Here is a 21,339-nt window from a genome sequence, read left to right on the forward strand (position 1 = left end):
TCATCATTTTTCTACTGGGAGTTTCTGTACCAGGGGGGTTTGGGGTAGCAGAGCGTGTCACATGAGAGTCTCTGGTATCCAATGGTGGGGGCCTGAGGTACACCCTTGGTAGGAGATTCCCTTTCATCTTCCTTGGGTCTATCTATCTGTTTTATAATACTTTTATGCTTTGGAAAATACGATTTAACTCACAGACCAATCAGATCTATAAAATATTAAGAAGGCCTGCTCCTCTTTCTATTTTATTCTGAATATCAAGAACTGCCATGGGTTGTTGAGAAGAGGGGGAAGGGTACAGAAGATGAAACAAGAAATGGTGGTCCTTGCTTTGATGAACATTTCCTGCCAAAGGAAAGAAGCGGATTTGAAGCAGTCTAAACGAAGTTCTGCATTTTCCAAAGCCCACTGAGAAGACAGTGCAAAGAACAATGGTGTTAAAACCATTCCAAAGAAATAATCATAGCGGTGCCTGGCTGGCTCAGTCAGAAGAGCATGTGACTCTTGAACTTGGGGTTGTGAATTCGAGCCCCATGTGGGTATAGAGATTACTAAATACATAAATAAATGAACTTAAAAAAAAAGAAATCACAATCAAAACAAAGATCTAAGGTTTTCATAGTCCTTATTATGTGCCAGGCATTGTTCTAAATATAAAAGTAATGGGTAACATTTCTTTCATTGGTAATTGTTATCTTCATCGAGTAATTTTGCAAGTAAATTTAAGGCAGTCAGATAATAGGCACTTACTTATGTATCTGTGCAATGAATAGCTGTGACATGAGAAATCATCACAACTATTGACAGTCCTGGGATGTACAGAGGTGTGAGACGTAGTGTCTGTTCTTAAGGGGCTTTTAATTCAAGTAAGACAACAAACTTGTCCATAGGTGAAAAAAAAAAGACTCGGAGGGTATGCGCTAAGTGCTGAAAGTGTGAATCAGAGAGAAGAGCACTCACTGAGGGCTGGACAGCCAGGCAGGGAGTACAGAGCAGCGGTGAGGAAAGCAGGCATGCCTCAATAGGCAGGGCCCCAGCAGAGCCAGGGAGGGGGACTGCACAGGGCACCTGGGGCGGGGGGGTCAGTGGGAGACACAGTGGAGGGGAGGGCCAGAGTGCCCAGCCTAAGAAGGCCCAAAGAGGGCTTTTTTTAAGCATGAGGGTGATGGAACAAAGTGTTCTTTGAGGCAGCTTAGCTTAGCCATGGTTTGCAGAGTGGATCGGATCAGGGACAAAACAGAATTAGGAAGACCAGGTCAGGGAGGACGATGCCAGCTCTGCCCCGGGTCAGACTAGGTAGGAGAACCAAAGAGAGGTTCTGGGTACTCTGGATGTGGCGCTCTCCAGCCCACGAGTTTTCTGACCCGAACCTGTGGACGCGGCTCCCACCTTGTAGCCCTCGGGACAGGGTCTTCCCCTTGATAAATGTTCCAGGAACCCAGTGATCTCTTCACTTTCCCTGGGACTGCTTTGTCCATTTTTAATATGTTACTTCATTTCTCATTTAGTAGGTTTGTTAAACTATGAATTTTATGTGAGTTTTCCACCACAGGGGCAGCGGCGTAATGTTGAAGTTACCTGCAATGCTGTGTATGTGGTAGGGTGGGAGGTGAGTGGCAGAACTGTTTAGGTCCTTTTTGACTGCTGGGGATGGTGTTCAGTGTTGAGGAGCCCATTGTCACATTGAATATGTTGGAATACCAATAAACCTTCTTCCTGAGCTATTCTATGTTTAAGAATTCCCACTTTGGCCTCCCTGAAGAGCTAGATTTTTCAGGGTAGGGTTCTTCAAATTCTTCTGACCTTGTTCCATGGTAAGAAATACACTTGACAACTCAACCCAACACATACAGACATACAAAATACACACACACACACACACACACACGTATATGGACAAACCTCTCTGTCTCTCTCTCTCTACATATATATGTCTCTCTATATGTAACTATATCTATCTATCTATATGCATATAATTTAAACAGAAGCTTCAAGAAAAAACATATAGCTTTACTATCTGTGACATGATGCCCTTGTATATTCTATTCTCTTTTATTATTTCCTTTAAAAAATTCTGGTTATGAACCAGATACAAAGCCCATATAATAACCACGCAAAATGTGGTTACTATAACCTTCCCCAATCTGGGCACGTTGTCCCACCTATATTTTCATACAAATCCAAAGAAAGGTCCAGAAGGCAGAGTCTCTTGAGTGCCAAGGCCATCTTATCTCCTGTGACTGCCTAGCTCCCTCGTTTACAAAATGTACCCAACTTATTCCTGGTGGGATGAAGAAAGGATAGGGGCCTTGTCACACTGGGGATGAAAGGTATAAACATCTGGTCTAGGGATGACCAGATGGGATTTGGGCCACCATCATATGGTCGAAGAGGAAGAACTTGCCGCTCCAGAGTCATCTGATCATCACTGATTGGGAAGGAAGCTTCCTTTTTCTGTACTTTCCTGTCACCTCTGTTTCAAAAGGGTTCTCCCCAAGTGAGGTGTCTACAGCTCCCCGATAAAGCAGAACTGGCTGGAGAGAAGTTCTACATTACTCCTAAATTCCAACTTCTGAGGACAGCCAGTGGGAAGCCTAGACCGGGGTGTGCTTTAGGGCGCCTTCTTTGCATTGCTAATAGGGTGAGGTGTTTTGTAAACACAGAATGAATCAAGGCTCTGTGTTGAAAAGAATCTGGACTCTGAATTGTTTTATTAAAAAAATTAGTACACTCCACCTACTCACCTACTTCTCTCCCCTGCCCCCCACCCCGCCCTAACACATGGTATGGTATCAAGTGGTGTTTATTTAAAAATTAGAGTTCCAGGACCATATCCTCATGGGGGACAATCAGCATTAACAACTGAGGTTTCTTCCCCTTCTGTTGTGACACTTTAGATTAGTTCAATCCATGCCCCAGTTGTAGGGCCATGTTGGCAAGGAGATTTTTCTAAAGGTTTTTTTTTTTTCTCATTGCTTAGAGCCAAAGACTTTGTCCTCTGACCTTTTGATTCTCGCTCTGCATCTAATTAATGCCAGGTCACCACAAGTAAAACTCAAATGAGGTTAAGTGGAAAAAGCAAAAGCAAAACCCCCAACAAGCTACAAAGCCGCAAGCCTGTCCAGCCAACTTTTAAAAGCTCACCATTTTGAAACAGTACAATCACTTGGATAAGAGAATATTTCTCCTTTACCTCCCCACTCACCACCCCCCCCCACCTTCCATTTGTTTGGTGCCTGATTTGTTTCTCGTTGCAGTAGGGAGGTCAAAGCCAGCCAGGAAAATGAATGGAATCAGCCTCCTACCGGGGCGCCTGGAGCGGGCGGGTGTTACGGATCAGCGTAAAGCCAGCTCCCTTTCCCGGGCCGGGCCGATGTAACTCACTGGAGTGGCAAATTACATCAGACCTACAGCTGTAACCCGACATTATGATTAATTTGATCAGTAATTTCTCCTGTTTTTCATTTTAATCGGTGTGACTATTCTGCTGTGGCAGGTCTTTCAGATCTAATTAAGATAAATTTCCGAGTAAAAGACTTGGCAGACTTTCCGAGTCAAATCCAGGCATCGAGTGTGAAGACCTGCAGCCCCAGTCAATCACCTTCGGGGAGGGCCGGCGCCGCACGCGGCAATCAGCCATTCACACTTAAGCAAATTCATAATCTCCGGCAGTGCTTAGTCATTCTCCCCAAAACGTCCCAGGCAGAGAAAGAAAGAAAGGAAGACCCCAGACAATGTCATTTCTCCCCTTGCGCTCACACTCCGCTGATCTGCCCAGATTACGTGGATAACCTTGTAAGAGGACACTTCACAGAAACCCTGAGTTGGTGTTCCTAAAAAAATTTAAATAAATATGTGCCTATGTATATATCAAATAAATGCAACTATATATACACACGAATATGGAGCACACATACATGTAATTAGGGAGATTGAAAGGCTACATAATAGCTCTTTTGCAGCCAGCACGGAGAGCGATGGGCATCTCTCCGGACAAGACGGGGGATGAGAGAAAGCCCTACCATGAGAAATGGAAGTATGAGCTGGGAAGCCTCACGGCCAACACAGAGATTGGTCCCCACTCAAATACACACAGTCTGCTTTCTCAGGGAGGCCAGAAGAAGTCCCGTGCCTTGAGGCTGAACACTGGGGACCTGCCCTGGACTCTGAGGGTTGTAAGTGCAAAACAAGGGTTACTGATGTTGTCTACAATGCTTCCAACAAAAAACTGGTCTGCACCAGTGAAGAACTGTTTCGTGGGCTCACTGGCAGCACCCTGCACCGACCGTGGTAGGAGCCCCACTATGCACTGTCCCTGGGCTGCAAGAAGGGGGCCAAACTGACTGCCTAGGAAAACAATCAAAGAAACAAAACAAAAAACAATCAAAGAAACAAACAAACAAAAAAACCCCAATCAAACAAAATTCAGAAGAAATATGATGAAAGGAAAAAGAGTGGCCAAATCAGCAGTCTTCTGGAGGAGTGTTTCCAGCAGGGCAAGCTTCTCGCGTGCATCGCTTCAAGAGCAGATGGCTCCATGCTGCAGGGCAAGGAGCTAGAGTTCTAGCTGAAGAAGATCAAAGCCAGAAAGACAAATAAATCTTCCTCCCTCCTATCTTTGGTCACGTGAAAAAGGTGTTTACTGTTAAAAAAAAATAAAGTCTACAAAACACACATATAGTCTAACCCTTTAGTGCAAATACAAGTCCATCCACATATCGGACTTGGGTTGGCAGGACTTAAAAACTTATTTCCCCGATTTGTTTTCTTTTAGGTCAATCCATGCATTCATTTGTGTATTCTAAGGCTAGTGACTGATATTTGTACAAGTTATGTTAGGTTTCTTCTGTTCTTTGAAGATGAAGATGTTAATAATGAGATTATTTTTTCCTGAAGCCATCAAATCAGTAAGACCTGTCTATCCAACCTGGTAGAGGCAGACATTGGGCAAGTGTTGAGGATTTGCCTGGGTTACTGGGTCTACATGCCCACTTACAGGATGTCCAAAATGACATGCTAAGAACCTAGAAGGTGTGGATGTTCTTGAAGACTTCTCTTGCATTTTATGAAGAATACATTGCTTCACCATGATGGCACCACTCCCAATAGTCACACAGCAAATTCTCCATTCTAGCAGAAATGGCCAGTTTTTAGAAGTGACTAGAATTGTGCAAGACTGTTGAATCACAGTTCTGTACTTCTGAAACAAATAACGCAACATATTTTAAGAAAAAAGAAAAAGAAGAAGATAACAGGAGAGGAAGAAAAGGGGAGTATGTCAGAGGGGGAGACGAACCATGAGAGATGATGGACTCTGAAAAACAAACTGAGGGTTCTAGAGGGGAGGGGGTAGGGGGATGGGTTAGCCTAGTGATGGGTATTGAGGAGGGCACGTTCTGCATGGAGCACTGGGTGTTATGAACAAACAATGAATCATGGAACACTGCACCAAAAACTAATGATGTAATATATGGTGATTAGCATAACAATAAAAAAATTAAAAAACAAAACAAAACAAAACAAACAAACAAAAAAAAGAAGTGACTAGAGAGAAGCTATTTAATGTGAATGTCCTTTTGTAACCAGCTCCCACACTCCTGATGAAGAGGGGAAAGAGCTTTCACAAACCACACTATCAGATCTTTCATCAGGGAAAAAGAACTATGTTCTGATTCTGCATGGCCTCATTTGGAGGATGATTTTGCTACCATTTTACATTGATTTGGGGCTTTTGCTCTTGAAAAAGTGTATTGAAATGCTGATGTAGGAGAATACTCCCTCACCCCTCACTGAAGCAGACAGTCTCACGTGCAATTCCATGGCTGTACAACAGATGGTGAGGATGTAGGAAGCAGTGATCTTCATAGTCATATAGCCAGGCGATCTAGGGCCTAAAAATTGGAATGAGACCCACTGACTTTTGAGCTCTGATTTCTCAGTGGTCACAGACCATTTCAATCTCTTTGTACTTGAGTTTCAATTAGGTAGAAAAGGTTCCAACAAAACTAGTAGATTTACCAAATAAAGGGAAGAATGTGTGGCTGCACCCTCACCCCTAACTTCAGAGTTTCTGGTTCGTGAGCAATGGTAAGATTGAAATTGAGATCTGGAGCTACAAGAAAGAACAGAGAGGGGAGGGTGAAGTCTTTCTTCAAACTGTGCAATTACCTCCAGCTTCATCTGCAAGTTAGAAATCATTATGTGATTTAAATGAGATCTCTTTAAACAGATGGAAATCCCACAATGAAAAAAAAAAGACTAAAAAGAGGCAGATGAGCACAGTAGACAAGGTTTTATGTCAGAGAGACCTTGGTTTGAATCTTGCTTCTTAGAGGTCCTTACTCCTAACTTCCTCACCTGTGAAGTGAGCTAGTGGGACATCTAAGGTTCGTTGCGCTTTACTACTCAAGATGTGGGCGGAGGGACAGGCACATCAGCCTTACCTGAGCTGGTTAGAAATGCAGAATCTGGGGTGGGCCCTCTACCCCAGAGCTACTGAATCCAAGTCTACATTTATCAAGGTCCTAGGGGAATTCATATGCAAAGAAAAGCCTGAGAAGCCCTGGTATAGATTGGATGGGACACCAACTAGCAGCAGTCTGGGCATCTAATAAACTCTCAACCAGCAGCAGATAGTTGTTCTTGTTTGGAACAAAAGGGTGTTAAAAGATTATTTATTTCTCCTATTCTGTGTGTCAGAGGTGAATCACAAGGTGTGAGGTTTTTCTGCAAATATTGGCTAATAACCCAACTTCAGAGCCTGGGAGAGGCTCCAGTGGATAACAAAGTACACTTATGGCTGTTTTCATTTCCTGATGGGCTGTGAATCTGGGGGAGGGGGAGGGTTGAAGTAACACTGGCTCAGTTTTCTTAGAAATGAAGACCTAGTTTTATTATTATTATTTTTAAAAGATTTTATTTATTTATTCATAAGTGACAGAGAGAGAGAGAGAGAGAGAGGCAGAGGGAGAAGCAGGCTCCCCGCTGAGCAGGGGGCCTGATGTGGGACTCGATCCCAGGACCCTGGGATCATGACCTGAGCCGAAGGCAGATGGTTAACCATCTGAGCCACCCAGGTGCCCGACCTAGTTTTATTATATCATAGAAGTAAAGTTAGCACCAACTCCTGCAACTGACATGTCATGTATAAAGTATTTTGTATAAATAAGATGTAGGAATTTGCTTTTTTACAAATGAATAATTAGGAGCCTATTTACAAGACACTCGGTAGCTGTCCTTAACCCTGGCTCCAAGTTGGAATCACTTGGGCTTCTTTAAAAATGCTGTTGTCCATGCTTTGCCCCACTTGGGTTCACCCAGGTGTTGGTACTGAAGAAAAAAACTCCACAGAGGATCCCAACATGCAGCTAATGCTGAGAACCACTGCCACTGAATGTAAATTTTCTCTTAAAAAAGAAAGCAAAGAGTTGAACAAAATACAGTGTGGGCATGGCCACAGCTGTTTGGAGATGACATGGCTTGGGTGAGCCAAGAAGAAGGAGGGAGTTCAGACAAGGCAGTGAGATAATGGGCCCCCGTGGCCCAGAAAATATTTGATTACATGGAGGTCTGCCTTTCTGGTATGAAGATACCTCCTTTATCACTTAAGGAAGTTCAGTAGCAATGAAAATGGTATGCAAGTTGTGCCTTGAAGATGCTTAAGATGTATTCACGGTGATATTTACACTGGGGGAGGTTAGAAAATACCCCATTTTTGGTTTCTGCCTTTAATAACTTTCTGCCTCACCCAGGTTGGTTCCAAGGCCCATTGGTTTTTTTCGCTCTGGATTGGTCAAATTCCTTCCATGGGGTGCAGAATACTGGAAGTGGTAATTACTCTAAGGAATGTTAATTTTTAGAACCTCAGACAGAGGCACAAGATGACTTTCCCTCTGATTTACAACATATAAGTTTCCAAAGACAACCAGACTCAAGAGAGCTTCTTTGGGGGGAAGTGAGAGGCTTTCTCTGAAATCTTCTCTCTGAACCCCTTCAACATTGCTTTCTTCTCTGAATGCCACATTCATAACCTCACAATGCAGCGACGGAGAGCTCAACTCTGGAAAGACTGGCCAGCCTCGGGGAGGAAAGGGAGCCCAGCTGAGAAAAGAAGGAGTTCCCTGACTTGACTTCTCTTTTATGACAGTTCCATTTCTTCTGGTGTAGAAAACGAAGTGATGGCTGATCCCAGTCAAACAACAGTTCAGACAAAATGTGTCAGGCTGGAAAGTTGCATTGATCCGAGCCCAACTGGGCTTTCAGATGAGAGCCACTAGTTTCCAGAAGAGAGCCGTCGGCATCTACATGCAGGGCGCTCCCCCCACCACTGCGTTCGTCCGTGTCCTCACAGGTATCCCCACTGAGTGGCCAAGGACTGGGAAGTGCCCTTCCAGTGGACAGCCACTCTAAAGAGCACCCGAACCTTTGCCATGTGGATTCCTTTTACACATGTAAGAAGGAACTCTGCAACCGCTGTTCTCAACATGGCGCCTTTCTCTGTCTTATCTCTGGACTGAAGCCAGAATGCCCAATTTAGTTCTCCACAGAGAAGGATGAAAGAGAAGGAAAACACCAGTGTCTCCAAGGCACTACCTCTCTCTTTTTAAAATAGGAAGCAAGGGAAGAGTCAGGATGGGAGCATCACCACTGAGAGAGAGTGCCCCACAGACAGAGAGTTTTGACATCTGGGACTCTAGAGGCCTGACACCCAGCTTGCCATACAGATTGCAGACTGACTTGACCTGTGGTTTGGATTCCAACCACTCTTAACACCCACGGGTTGAGAAGGCGGTTGTCACGGTATTGGGGAAACGTCCTGACCACTGGAAACTCCTCAGTCAAAAGGCAGGAGGACGCGGGTATGGTGAGGAGGGAGCATGCCCTCTCTGTCCTGTTGATTCTGTGGGGCTGCCGGGGGTCATGGGGCCCAGGGGTACCCTGCTGTCACTTCTCCATGCCCTGGCATGGGGAGCCACGACTCCAGGTACAGTGCTGTGTAAACAGGAGCAATAATGGGCAGGGAAGAAGAGGAAGGGGGTAAGCCCAGCTGAAGGAGAAGCTCTCCAAGACCTCAGCTGCCTTGAGGGGCAGCGCAGGCAGACCTTCCCTTAATTTTTTGACCCACTGGTTTTTCTCATTGCCAACTGTAAGGACCATCCTTGGTTTCAGCTTTCCCTGCTCTTGCTTTGGTTTTCAGTTTTTTCTTCCTTCTTTCCCCACTTCTCTAAACTTTGTTTTCTCTACTGTCCAGTCCATAGGATTTGGCCTGTGGATTTTTGCATGACGTCCTAGGTAAAAAAAATGCAAGATTATTTTAGTTGTGTGGATGCTGCAATAATTTAGAGAAGGAAGCCTTAGAGTAGTTGCTGAGGGATTTTCCATGGGATATTAATTAGTGTTATGTGAAAAAAAAAAGGTTCAGTGGTTACATAAGTTTGAGAATTTCTTGGTTAGATAATGTTGACTAGACCTCTACTGCAGGATGTGTTTTAGCTTTTGGTGTCTTACTATTCACTGAGAAATATCTAGGAGTGGCATGCAGTGTGTGGTACCTGCCTCTTTCTCTCTCTATCCATCCATTCATCCATTTAACCTCCCATCTATCTATCTATCTATCTATCTATCTATCTATCTATCCATCATCTATCTGTCCGTCCATCCATCCATCCATCCATCCAACCATCCATCCATCCATCCATCTATCTGTCATCTACCTACCTACCATAAAAGCTGTTTTCACTGCAATTTCTTTGGCCTGGGTGTTTTGTGGAAAACACTTTGGAAAATTTTGCCTTAGAAAATGCTGGCAACCAAATAAGGGAGTAAGAATACATAACTCACCAACAACCCAAATGAACAATCGCAGAGGCAGTAAAATATAAATGGAGATGCTCTGAAGTCTGACAGTAATGTTGAGGAAGTTCCTTCAGCTTTCTGACAGTCTGCTTCCCTGCATCTGAACAGAAGATAATTTTTGCCTCTTCTAGGCTCTTGTGAGGAGGAAATGAGAGGCCAAAGTACTCAGAAAGTATAAGATACACAGATAGAGTCGATAAATGATAATGGTTATTCCAGGAGACCAATGCATGAAATACTCTCTGTAAAATGCACTAGGTAAATTTTTTATTTATTATTTATTTTTTTAAAGATTTTATTTATTCATTCATGAGAGACAGAGGGAGAGAGAGAGAGAGAGAAGCAGAGGGAGAAGCAGGCTCCCAAGGAGCAGGGAGCCCGATGCGGGACTTGATCCCAGGAGCCTGGGATCATGACCTGAGCCGAAGGCAGACGCTTAACCATCTGAGCCACCCAGGCACCCGCACTTTGTAAATTTTAAAACACACTGAAAATATTGGCCACATATTATCAGGAGTCTTTCTTGAGTATTGCATACCTGTTGTGGGTTATGGTGTGGTACACACATTGTTCTTTCTTTCCATACAAACCACCTTATTTGTGTTATTTCATAAACAGAATGTGGACCTGGAAAGGGCTGTAAGATCATCTAATACAAACTTTTCATATACTAAGTGACACAACGGAGGCCCTGAGATCAGGCGACTTGCCCAAGGTCACAGAGTGGCAGAATCGGGATCACCAAGATTCTTCCTGTTCACCCACATATTAAAACCCACAACTTTGGGAATTTAGAAGGAAAAAAATAATTTTTGGATCTTAATAACATTGGTGGAGAATCTGACGTTCTGTGGGTTGAGTGAGAATTCTTTAAGATTACAGAAGCATATGGTTACAATTCTCTTTCTTCCTGCTCCCTACCTTCTCCAAGGCCTTTGTGCAGGCTTGCCCTTGCTCTGTGTGCCCCAGCCTCCCTCTGCCATGTTCCCCTTCTCAGAAAGCCTCCTCACCTCTCCGACTGGACTCTGCAAAACTTGTGTGTGATTATTAGCCTCATGTTAGCTTAGATGGGTTTTGCTGTGGTGTGCAGTGCATGGTTTTGTTGTGGACACATGCATTTTTATATTCCCATGAATATTTGCTTTTTGTTCAACTTTGAGGGGTCTTTTTGTCTCCTGTCCCCCTCAGATGATAGTATCAGTAGTAAAGAAAGGAAAGAAGGCAGGCAGGATACTGGTATTTTTTCAGTACCAGCTATCTATCAGAAACTCTCATGTAAGTCATCTCATTTACTCCTCACATCATCCCTCCAGCCAAGGAGGAAATCGAGGCCAAGGATGGGCTGACCCCAAGGGCCCAGCAGAGCCAGCATTCATTCAAGTTCAAGTCTGTCTGCTTCTAAAAACCATGTTCTCTATGGCACCACGTTGTCTGTTCAGCAAACCTTCCCTGGGGCCACCATGCACACCACAGGTGCTCGATAAATGTTTGCAGATCATGATAGAAGTGCTTTCTCTACAACCTGGAGAAAATTCACTTCCAAGTCTATACTGTGGAAGTCAATTTAAAAGCCTGTGGAAAAAGTATCCCAAACCTGTGGGAAATGAATTGAGGCTCAAATAGGAGGAATAATACTTGATCATGCAAGCCCCAAGAAGACCATATTACGTTAGCATAAATACTGGCTGTATTTTGCTCAGAGTGAAGTGCCAGCCGGCACATTTGGCGTGTCTCAAATTTCCACTAAAACCTGCATCTATGCACATGGAGGCAAAACAGTTTCAGAAATATTCTGAATAGACTTGGAGATTTGCTTATCAGCCCCATCCGACAGATGGTGATGGAACTGGACGTCGTGTGTGGCTCTAGTCTCATTGCTGAGCTCACCGCAGACAAGCCACGGATCTGCCCATTGGCATGCTCAGAGCGGACTGCTTTCTGGGGGAAGTTATAACTTGCCATGTTCGAATGCAACAATAATCTCTCCACCCCCTTTGAGTCTGGCACCCTTGCTATCTATCGCTACTTGACGTGAGCTTCCATAGTCAGTGAACATGCTGTCTGCTTTGTTAAACCCTTTTCTACATGATTTGACTAATCTACACAGAACTACCCAGAAATGGTAAATTTAGACAATGACAAAGAAGCACCGCACTATATAAGTATATTCTTGGTAAACTAATTTTCCCCCTGCCACTCTCAAAGCAATATAAACTTTGTTGTTCCTCCTGGATCTCAAATGCTTGTAATAAATTCTTTGAAATGTCAGTAATGTTGAACTGAGGGTTTTTTTTTTTTTAAGGAGATTTTCTTTCTTTCATAAAAGGAAAAATCGTCCCTTGCAGAGAATGCGGATAAACATGCTTTGTTTATTTTATTCAGTGCTGAGTACGGTTGGGTAAAGGGACTCCTGTTTCCCACCCAACCTCTTCCTGAAACAGTGACTGATGAATGAAACCCTCAACTTACTGGACAGTAGTATAACCAACATTTGCTTTACGTATTTATAGCCTATAATGCATTTCCATCAGTATGTTATATTTAATCTCCATGATAATTCTCTGGGTTTGGGTGGATTTTTCTCCTCCAGAGTAATGAATTTTCTTTTGGTTCTTTAAGCCCAAGAGGAAGCCTTACTCACACTGCATGGACTCTTCCCGGTTTTGAAAGCTCCTCACAGCCTGAATTGCTCAGGGAGAATGGTGCCTGCACAGTGATACCATTGTCCATTGTCACCAAACTTACTTGTTTTCATAAAACCATAAATCAGTTCAGTGAAAAATGTCAACCAAATTAAAAACATTTCAATTCAATCAGTGATTGGTTTATTAGACCCGTGCATACACAGTTTAGTGAGGATGGATTTCCACCACATTCCTCTGCTCCGATCCACTCTCCAACACACACTTGCCTTTCTACTGTGCAAAATTTGGTGCAATTGTCAAGTTCAACTGGAAAGTGGGATTCAAGACCTGGATGGAATTTACAGCGGACACAATGTCACTGGCCTTGGAGGGTATTTGCCAACTAAATCATTTACGCGGCTAGTACCCCAACGGTGGGGGTTGAGGATGAGGGAAGCGAGGCAGTCATCTCAGGCACAAAATTTGCTTGCCCCAAAACACAGTCATCAAGATGAACAACATCTAATGTGATATTTTAAAAAATCAAAATGAATGCAAAAAATTCATGATCAGGGCCCTGGGTGGCTCAGTTGGTTAAGCGACTGCCTTCGGCTCAGGTCATGATCCTGGAGTCCCGGGCTGAGCCCCACATCGGGCTCCCTGCTCAGCAGGGAGTCTGCTTCTCCCTCTGACTCTCCTCCCTCTCATGCTCTCTGTCTCTCATTCTCTCTCTCTCAAATAAATAAATAAAATCTTTAAAAAAAAATTCATGATCAACAAAATCAGTATTGCTGACTTTTCCTCTTGTCTCAGACTCCAGTATGACTCAAGGTTGTTATTGATCTTATATCCAAACTTTGATATTCAGTGCATCATGGATTTTGGCATTCATTTTGATTTTTAAAAATACTGCATTAAAATATTATCATCAGCTCACCTGGGTGGCTCAGTCGGTTAAGCAACTGCCTTTGGCTCAGGTCATGATCTCAGCCCCTGGGATCGAGCCCCCCATCTGGCTCCCTGCTCAGCGGGAAGCCTGCTTCTCCCTTTCCCTCTGCCCCTCCCCTCCCACTCATGTTCTCTCTTGCTCGCTCTACCTTCTCTCTCTCTCAAATAAATAAATTTTTAAAAATCTTTAAAAAACTATTATCTATCTTGACAGTTGCACTTTGGGGGGCACCTTGAGTTTTGCACCCAAGTGCATCCCTTGTCTCACCTTAGTCTTGGTCCAGGCTACAGAATTCTACACTGTGATTCAGCCTCATGTGGGCAAGGACATGTCTGAGCTCCCTTTGAATCACCAAGGCCAGAAAGGGGTTACATGACTATAACTACAAAGGGTAGCAGAATATGCCGCCCCACAAGGTGTCACTTCAGCATGAGGATTATTTTGACTGAAGACAATCAAAAAGTAGACATAAGAAAAGCTCTCTGACATTCCCTTATTTGCCAAAAGCAGGACATAGATGTGCTAAAAGGACAGCAGTTGGTGTCTGGGAACAACTCGAAACCCTTTTCAGCATGAAAGGAATCGATAACAGATCTTGCCGAAATTAGCCTTTACTTCCTGTGAAATTCCCAGTATCGGGGCGCCTGGGTGACGTAGTCGGTGAAGCATCCGACTCGTGGTTTCTGCTCAGGTCATGATCTCAGGGTCAGGAGATGGAGCCCCATGTCCAGCTTTGGGCTCCGGGCTCCACGCTCAGTGCAGTCTACTTAAGACTCTCTCTCCCTCTCCGTCTGCCCCTCCCCATCATGTGCACGCACTCACGTTTTCTCTCTTTTTCTCTAACATAGATAAATCTTAAAAAACAAAAATTCCCCATATTTGCCCTCCCACAATTTGCCACCCCTAGAAGCTCCAAGTCCGTCTCCTTTGTCACTTCTCTACCGATGTATCATTCTTTTGTTAAAATGCTATGTAAACCCACCCCCTTTGAGTTACTCATCATTGAGTGCTCCCATGTGTGACGCCCAAGTTAATAAACTCCAATTTGTTTTCCTCCTGTTAGTCTGTCTTTTGTTAGTCTAATTTATGGGCCACAGCCTGAGAACCTGGGATAAGGAGAGAAAAAAGATTGTTTTTCTCCTGCACCTGCATGGGTCGCCCAACACAGTTTCAGAGGTTTTAACATAAAACTGCAAATAAAGTGGAAGACGGAGCTCGAGAAAGTGTTTAATTTTACCCCCCTCCTTAGAGATGAAAAAACTTAGACCCACGAAGTTTTGACTAATTCCATGCTAAATTAAGACTAACTGCTAGAGAAAAAAGAGGGTGGCCCAGGGCACTGAGCTTTTCTTTTCTTTTTTTTTTTAAGTTTTTATTTTACTTTAATTCCAGTTAGTTAACATAGAGCGTTATTCTGAGTCTTTCTATAGGAAGAAGCCCCCCGTTGGAGACCATTTGCTTTAAAAAGGATGAAACTCATGTTTTGTCTAACTGCTTCCCAAAGGGTCTTAAAAAGGGATGATGTACCATCCTCTCTATCACTCAACACACTTTGGAACTTACGAGAAGATCAGGAGGCTGGGTCCTCTGCATAGCAGAGGTGGAATTTGGACGCGGTTTTACTGCCAGATGCCTGAATGGTAACAAGACCTTTACCTTGGCAAATGCACACGGTCGAGAACAATTTTACACTATCTTTCGAGCAACTTCACCTCTGAGGAGGTGACCGTGCCCCTCACTCCTCATCCAAGCCCAGATAACTTTCCCTCCCTGGACTGCTTCCACTGATCTCTCTCTCCCTCTGTTATTTATTAAAATGTGCAATACAACAAGAAAAGGAAATGATTATCCTGCCTCCTGCCATGCAAGACGGCATGCGGAAGGCCAAGGTTAAATGCAGCATTTGGTTTCTTAAGCTTCTCTAATGCACAGGTGTGGAAAAGCAATCTGGGACCAGAGCTTACAGCGGTGACTCTCTGAGGATAAAAACTTGACTTTAATTTGGAGTCTCCGGCTAAGATACAATCTGCTTCTGCTATCATTACCTCACTTATGTTTGTCCCCACTCTCTTTCCACTCTGCCTCTGCCACCAGCTGAGTGCGAAGAAATTAACCTGACCTTGAAGAATACCCAGAGAATCTTGAGGACCATCGAGTTTTCAGTGGCCAATACAGAGGCCTACCAACATTTACATAGACTCGGGGGCCTGAAAGGGATCTTAAAAATTATCTAGACCACAGATTTAACAGATGAGAAAATGGAGTCCAAAGAGCTAAAGTGACTCGTCCAAAGTGGTCAGCTAGTCACTTGGAAGAAGAGTCAGAACGAGAATGAGACCTCAAAGCCCTGTGGCACCGTGACTAGGCTCCAACCACGTCCGGCTCATCCCCAGATCACCGATGAAGGAACATGCACACCCCAGGGCTTTTATACAATGTTTATAATTTCCCTAGGGCAAATAAAAACTCCCAAGGAATGGGCTCAAGAAAAGCCATCTCAAAGGTCAGGGAAAGGAGGTATTTCAATATTCTTTAGGGTCTTTATCCAGATCAAAATTGTATATTCAAATTAGAATTCAACATTGTTTTTTCTATCTAGGAATGAGACCCTATGTTTTCTCCCCCAAAAGTTCCTTCTGTTTATGTTTCTGATCTGCTCCTACCCAACACATTCTGTATTTCTAGTTTTAGATTCTGGCACAGCCCGTGGCCAGTGGGTTAGAGCAAAAGTACGAAGTATGGATTGATATTTATCCTGGAACCTGCAGATTAAATTCAACCCACCGATGTGTTTTGTAAATCCAAGTCTGTTTTTCTTATTTATACTGAGAAGTATCAATTCTCTCCTCATCCCTCCTGAGAATGAATTTGTGGGTGGGTAGCTCTTGAGTCTCAGTGAAGATTCTAAAGACAGCCCTCCGGGGGCCAGCTTCTGGTACTCATGCTGGACAACCTCTCACCTATAACCCGGAGCAATCAAAATTAGTTCTCTGAAGTGATCATCCTCGAGACTTCTCTCTGTCTTGAAGCAACAACTGGCTTTTGTAAATGAAGTCAACTTCATGGACTTGAGGAAAAGGGTGAAAAACTTATACTGCAGTCTTAGAGAAAAACCAGACAAGAACTATCTGGAGAATTTCAGTCAAGAGTGATACGGCCTGCCAGTGGTCTTCATCTTTTTTTTTTCATCTCGAGAAATGACCTCACCCAGTGAGACCCATACAAGCCACTTTTATTTATTTATTTTTTCTGAAGCTACGACAGCTTCTACACACTGTAGAAGTAATTATTATCCTTCAAAGTTGTTTGTTTTTTTAAACCTTCCGAATTACTGGTTTTCCCTGACAACCTAAGTTGCATTGTTCTTAACTCTCTCAAGCAGATTCTGAAACATGCAGAAGGACAAAGCCCACGTGAAAATAAAGAATCGTAAAATAGAATGTAAACTGTCATATATGAATTTAGTTGATCTTTGTTCCCTTTAATAATCTTCAAACAAAACACCTTATTCTGGTTCATAAAGATCATTACCTTTGAGAGTTAAATATCTTTGCAGGTCCTTTTAAAGTGTTCCTTTTAAAGAGTTCAAACATTTCATATTCCACAAACTCAAAAACCTTTCAACTAGTGTTAAAAAAACAACAACAGTATTTCAAAACCATGGAATTCTCCATTTATTTTACACATGTCTATCGTGAAGGAAAAAAAAATCCTTTTATTCCTACTGATATATATTTATTCAAAATTAGTTCTCTAGCTACTCGGTAACATTTTTAAAAGCTCTACCGAATCATTCTTTCAGGGGTCATCCATTAGATCCACAGAAGTTAGAGTATTAAGTTAAAACCCCAAGAACAAAAAATTAGAATTATTCTCTCAAGGTTATAAGGAATGAAATGTGGCTCCGAGCCTTCATTTCTTGCAAAAATAATACCACACAAAATGTATCCCCTGGACTTTCAAAGGAAACCATTAGGACAACTTCTGGAAATTCTCCTAATAGAATTTATTTCCATGGGGCAGACGGATCACCTCATCTACAAGTCCTGTCAAGAGCCATTCAAATGGGCTGTCTATACCTGGCTTTCACTGGCCAATAGAGATTTATAAGATGTTGACAGTGTTCAGAAAAGACTGATATCCACAGAGCTCAAAGTTTCACTCCACTGTCAGGAACACCGGACTCTATAAATAGACAACTGAGGACTGAGCTAAGTAACCTCATCCCTCAGAGCAGGACAAGTTTTTTCTTTATTTCACCTGTTTAGGTGGCTCCGGTAGAGGAAGTGTTTAACCGGATGGTGTACAGGTCCGTCTAATTTAAAAGCATTAAAAAGCATTAAACTCATTCTTTGGAATAATAGAGTTGAATTCCGAATGCTGAAAACATTAGGACGGCTGCAGTCCTGCATCTTGTAAGTTTGATTGTACCTATTTTCTCTGTAGATGTCAAGTGCACACTGAAGATTTTCATAGCGTGTGTTCATGTCAGTCCAGGTCAAAGGTATTATGCTGTCTCACACTGGTAAGATTTTAAAAAATACATCTTCAAACCCGACTCAAGAGAACGTTCACGTTGAAAGTAGCCATGATCCAAGTGCCAGGGAAAACGCAATTACTCATCTCACTCAAATGCTTTCATTTCCAAGAAAACTTTGGGCCAAGTTCACAGAAACAAAGTTAAGGGACAACAAAGTGAGTTTTAAAATACTAAGTCTCTAATCCACTTGTCTTCCTATCCGGGTGTCATTCTAGCGTGACCTCTCATACTTTGCTGTTGAGGACCTAAGGATGCATTACGACTGTCCCCCTCAGGTAGGGGAGGGCTGCGCATGCCTCACGAGCGAGGATCACGGAGGGGGCTGAGCTGGCATTTGAAATGAGTGCCTAGGCTGCTCACTTTGTACTAAATCATCTGTCATCTCACTGAGGAACCCAACATTATGTAAGTCAAAACCTGAGCTATTCATTTCTGGATCTGAGGTGTTGACATGGCAGTCATTATGTTTTGAAGCTAATTTATTTTAAAGGCATCTAAGTTAAGAATGGCTCTCTGAACTTCAAAGTTATGTATTCCTGAGTGAGGGGAGAGTAAAGATCAGCTTTCATAATTAGCCTGAATATCTATTTTTTGATTCCCTCGGCCTCAAGGTAATAAAGTAAATGTACGGAAGCTTTATTATTTTATAAAGATGCGGATTTGTTGTGGCTCTGTGCATCGTTTTAGAGTACTTGTTGGTCCATGGTTGGAATGGTTGGAATCTGGGACACAGACTGGGGCTGAATTTCTTTACCCTCCTAACCCCAGAGAGTCTTTAGAAAAATAGAAACAAAAGAGCACAAAGTACTTAAGGTAAGACACTGTTGTATTCATAATATAGAGAAATAACCACCATGCCTCATGGACAGGAGATGCAGTTCTCCACGGGGCTACAAAACTGTGCTGGTAATAATTTTAATTGGATGCTATCTTTGCTGCCTTCAGAAAGTATCATAAAATGGAATTATTACAGGCTACAAGTGCACTTCCAGTGCTGGCCTCTCACAGGAGGAAACAGAAAACATTTATCCATTGGAGGGCAACATCACTGGGCTTCTCTATTTGTTTCGTTTACATGCATCCCCAGCTGCCTGCTATTCGCTTCCTCCTCCCTAGGTCTGAGAGATCAGTTTGAATGAGGTGCTGCAGCCCGGGCTGCTAAGTTTTGCTGGCCCTGGGCCTCGGTGCGGGGCCGGGGGGGGGGGGGGTGGGGGAATGGAAGGGGAATGGTGGGGGGACGGCGCCAGCCCCTAGGGCAGGTCCCCGGTGCTCGCGGGGCGGGGCGGGGCGGGGAGCATACCTGCAGAGGATTGGGTGGCGTGAGCGGCGACGGAAGGCCATGTCCCGGAGACTGGCTGGGTTTCTGAGGGGGGCTTGCACTCTGCTGAGTTGGAGACGGTTGGTTCTGGTTCTGGCTCTGGCTCTGGGGGTGGGGGTGGGGCTGAGGCTGCGGGGGCTGAGCTGGCGGAGCCGGCGGCTGCTGGGAGGCAGGAGGCGGCGGCTGCTGGGGCGGGGCGGGCTGGGGCTGCGGCTGCGGGGGCTGCGGGGGCGCCTGCGGCCCGGGCGGCGGCGGCGGCGGCGGCGGCTGGAGCTGCTGGAGCTGCTGGAGCTGCTGGAGCTGGGAGCTCAGGGATGAGGTAGCTACAAGGAGAGAAAGGGAACGTGCAGTTGAAACACACACGACCACATCTGGCGGGGTCTCTGACAACTTGCTCTGTGCGAGCCGAGAGGGCAGTCCTTCAGAAAGTTTGCTCTCCCGCCCTCATCTCTTCGGTGCTGAGGTTGCGGGGTGGGGGGCCGCTGGGAGAAAAGAGGCGCTTCGTGGGGGAGATTTTAAAATTTGGAGAGGCCCAGCCTGGCCCCCATCAGGCGTGGCTTTCAAGGGTATGGAGTGATGGCAGGCAGGGCTGTGCCAGGAACGGAGTAACGTTTACCTACTTTCTCTCTCTCTCTCTCTCTCTCTCTCTCTCTTTCTCTCTCTCTCTCTCCCATGCCGCACTGGCTTGGGAAAGACACTGAGGCTTTCAAGATTGCCTCTTGAGTGTAAAAGTTCAACCCCTTTAATTCTTTTGGCACATGCCCAACTGAAGTTAAGAACAGAAACTAAATTGTTTGCCGTCTGCTTTTGCTCAAGAGTCCCATCAATGGCGTCTCCGTCACCTGCTACTTCAGACCGCGCCAATTTGCTTAGACATGTTAGTTTCGAGTTTCTACACTTTTGTTTTTTTTTTTTTTTTTCTTAAACATGGTACATGCTTCTCGGTTTTGCAGAGACAAAAGTCTGAGTCTGAATATTTTGCCTGCTGATCAAAGAGACAGGGCCCCCTCACCATCCACCCCCAAACTGGAAGGGTACAGTAGAGGCTACTGTGAACCCTACAGTGGTAACTAGACGTGTTACCTCAGAAACAGGCCAGGAACCGAGAGAATGAGATTATCTTTGTAAGATTTCCTTGTTAGTTGAAAAGTAAGACCAGCTTCTTAAAAACTGACAACACCAGAGGCTAATTGGGAGTGATCTCATAAATTTGTTCTCACATGCCCATCTACCACTGGACAATTTCTGCAGCAGGAAGACTGTTAGTTGGGCCAAATAAGGATGTAGAGAAAATTGCTGTTACAAGTTCACTTCCTTCCTCTCCCGAATCTCAGTCTAAAAGCTTTCCAACAAACTTACCAAAAAATATAAGGATCCCAACGTTGAACCCGTAGGCCTTGGCCGAAATGTTTTCCTGTTTCTCCCTTACCTAGAATTAGTCAACGTTTTCAACAGTAATAACTGCTGTTTGTAACATTAAACTAGTTCCTTTTTTTAAAAATGCTCCTTTAGGGACGCCTGGGTGGCTCAGTCAGTCAAGCGTCTGCTTTAGGCTCAGGTCACGATCCCAGGATCCTGGGATCAAGTCCTGCATCAGACTCCTTGCTCAGCAGAGAGCCTGCTTCTCCCTCTGCCTTCCAATTCCCCTGCTTGTACGATCTCTCTCTCTCTCTCTGTCAAATAAATAAATAAAATCTTTAAAAAAATGCTCCTTTAGAAAACATCTACTGGTTCTGTAAAGTGGAATATTGCATTACCTGCCTTCACACAACAAATAGGTTCTTGAGAAGCATGTGCACCTTGAACCATATACTGAGGACACCCAGAGAACTTGGTAAGAAAATCAAGCAGTGACTCTGTAAATTTAAGAATCGTTTTGTTAAATTTATTGAACATCAGCAACACACTAGTACTGTGCCGAATGATATATAGGATTTAAGGAGACAATCCTTCCTTCAAGTAGTTCATAGTTTATTTCTGGAGATAAGATTAACTCATAAAAAACAATCAATTCTGGGGGTAACTGTTAAAGAGTTCTGCTGATGGTAGACCAGAA

The 21,339-nt window shown here is 43.9% G+C and overlaps 1 protein-coding gene and 1 pseudogene across 4 annotated transcripts in view; one reads left to right on the plus strand and one right to left on the minus strand.

Annotated features, from left to right (window-relative positions):
- The window catches only part of POU6F2 (POU class 6 homeobox 2), a 473,745-nt gene that overhangs the window by 98,143 nt on the left and 354,263 nt on the right, over positions 1-21,339 (minus strand). For all 4 annotated transcript variants that reach the window (XM_088018442.1, XM_088018441.1, XM_028108923.1 and 1 more), the window contains exon 5: positions 19,266-19,606. In XM_088018442.1, coding sequence (XP_087874568.1) covers positions 19,266-19,606 — 341 coding nt within the window. The remainder of the gene's footprint in view (positions 1-19,265; positions 19,607-21,339) is intronic.
- On the plus strand, positions 3,975-4,627 carry LOC114213652 (small ribosomal subunit protein eS8 pseudogene; annotated as a pseudogene).

The sequence above is a fragment of the Eumetopias jubatus genome, unplaced genomic scaffold (genome assembly GCF_037043125.1).
Source record: "Eumetopias jubatus isolate StellerSeaLion01/CBP00866 unplaced genomic scaffold, mEumJub1_p1.0 scaffold_14, whole genome shotgun sequence".
NCBI lineage: Eukaryota > Metazoa > Chordata > Mammalia > Carnivora > Otariidae > Eumetopias > Eumetopias jubatus.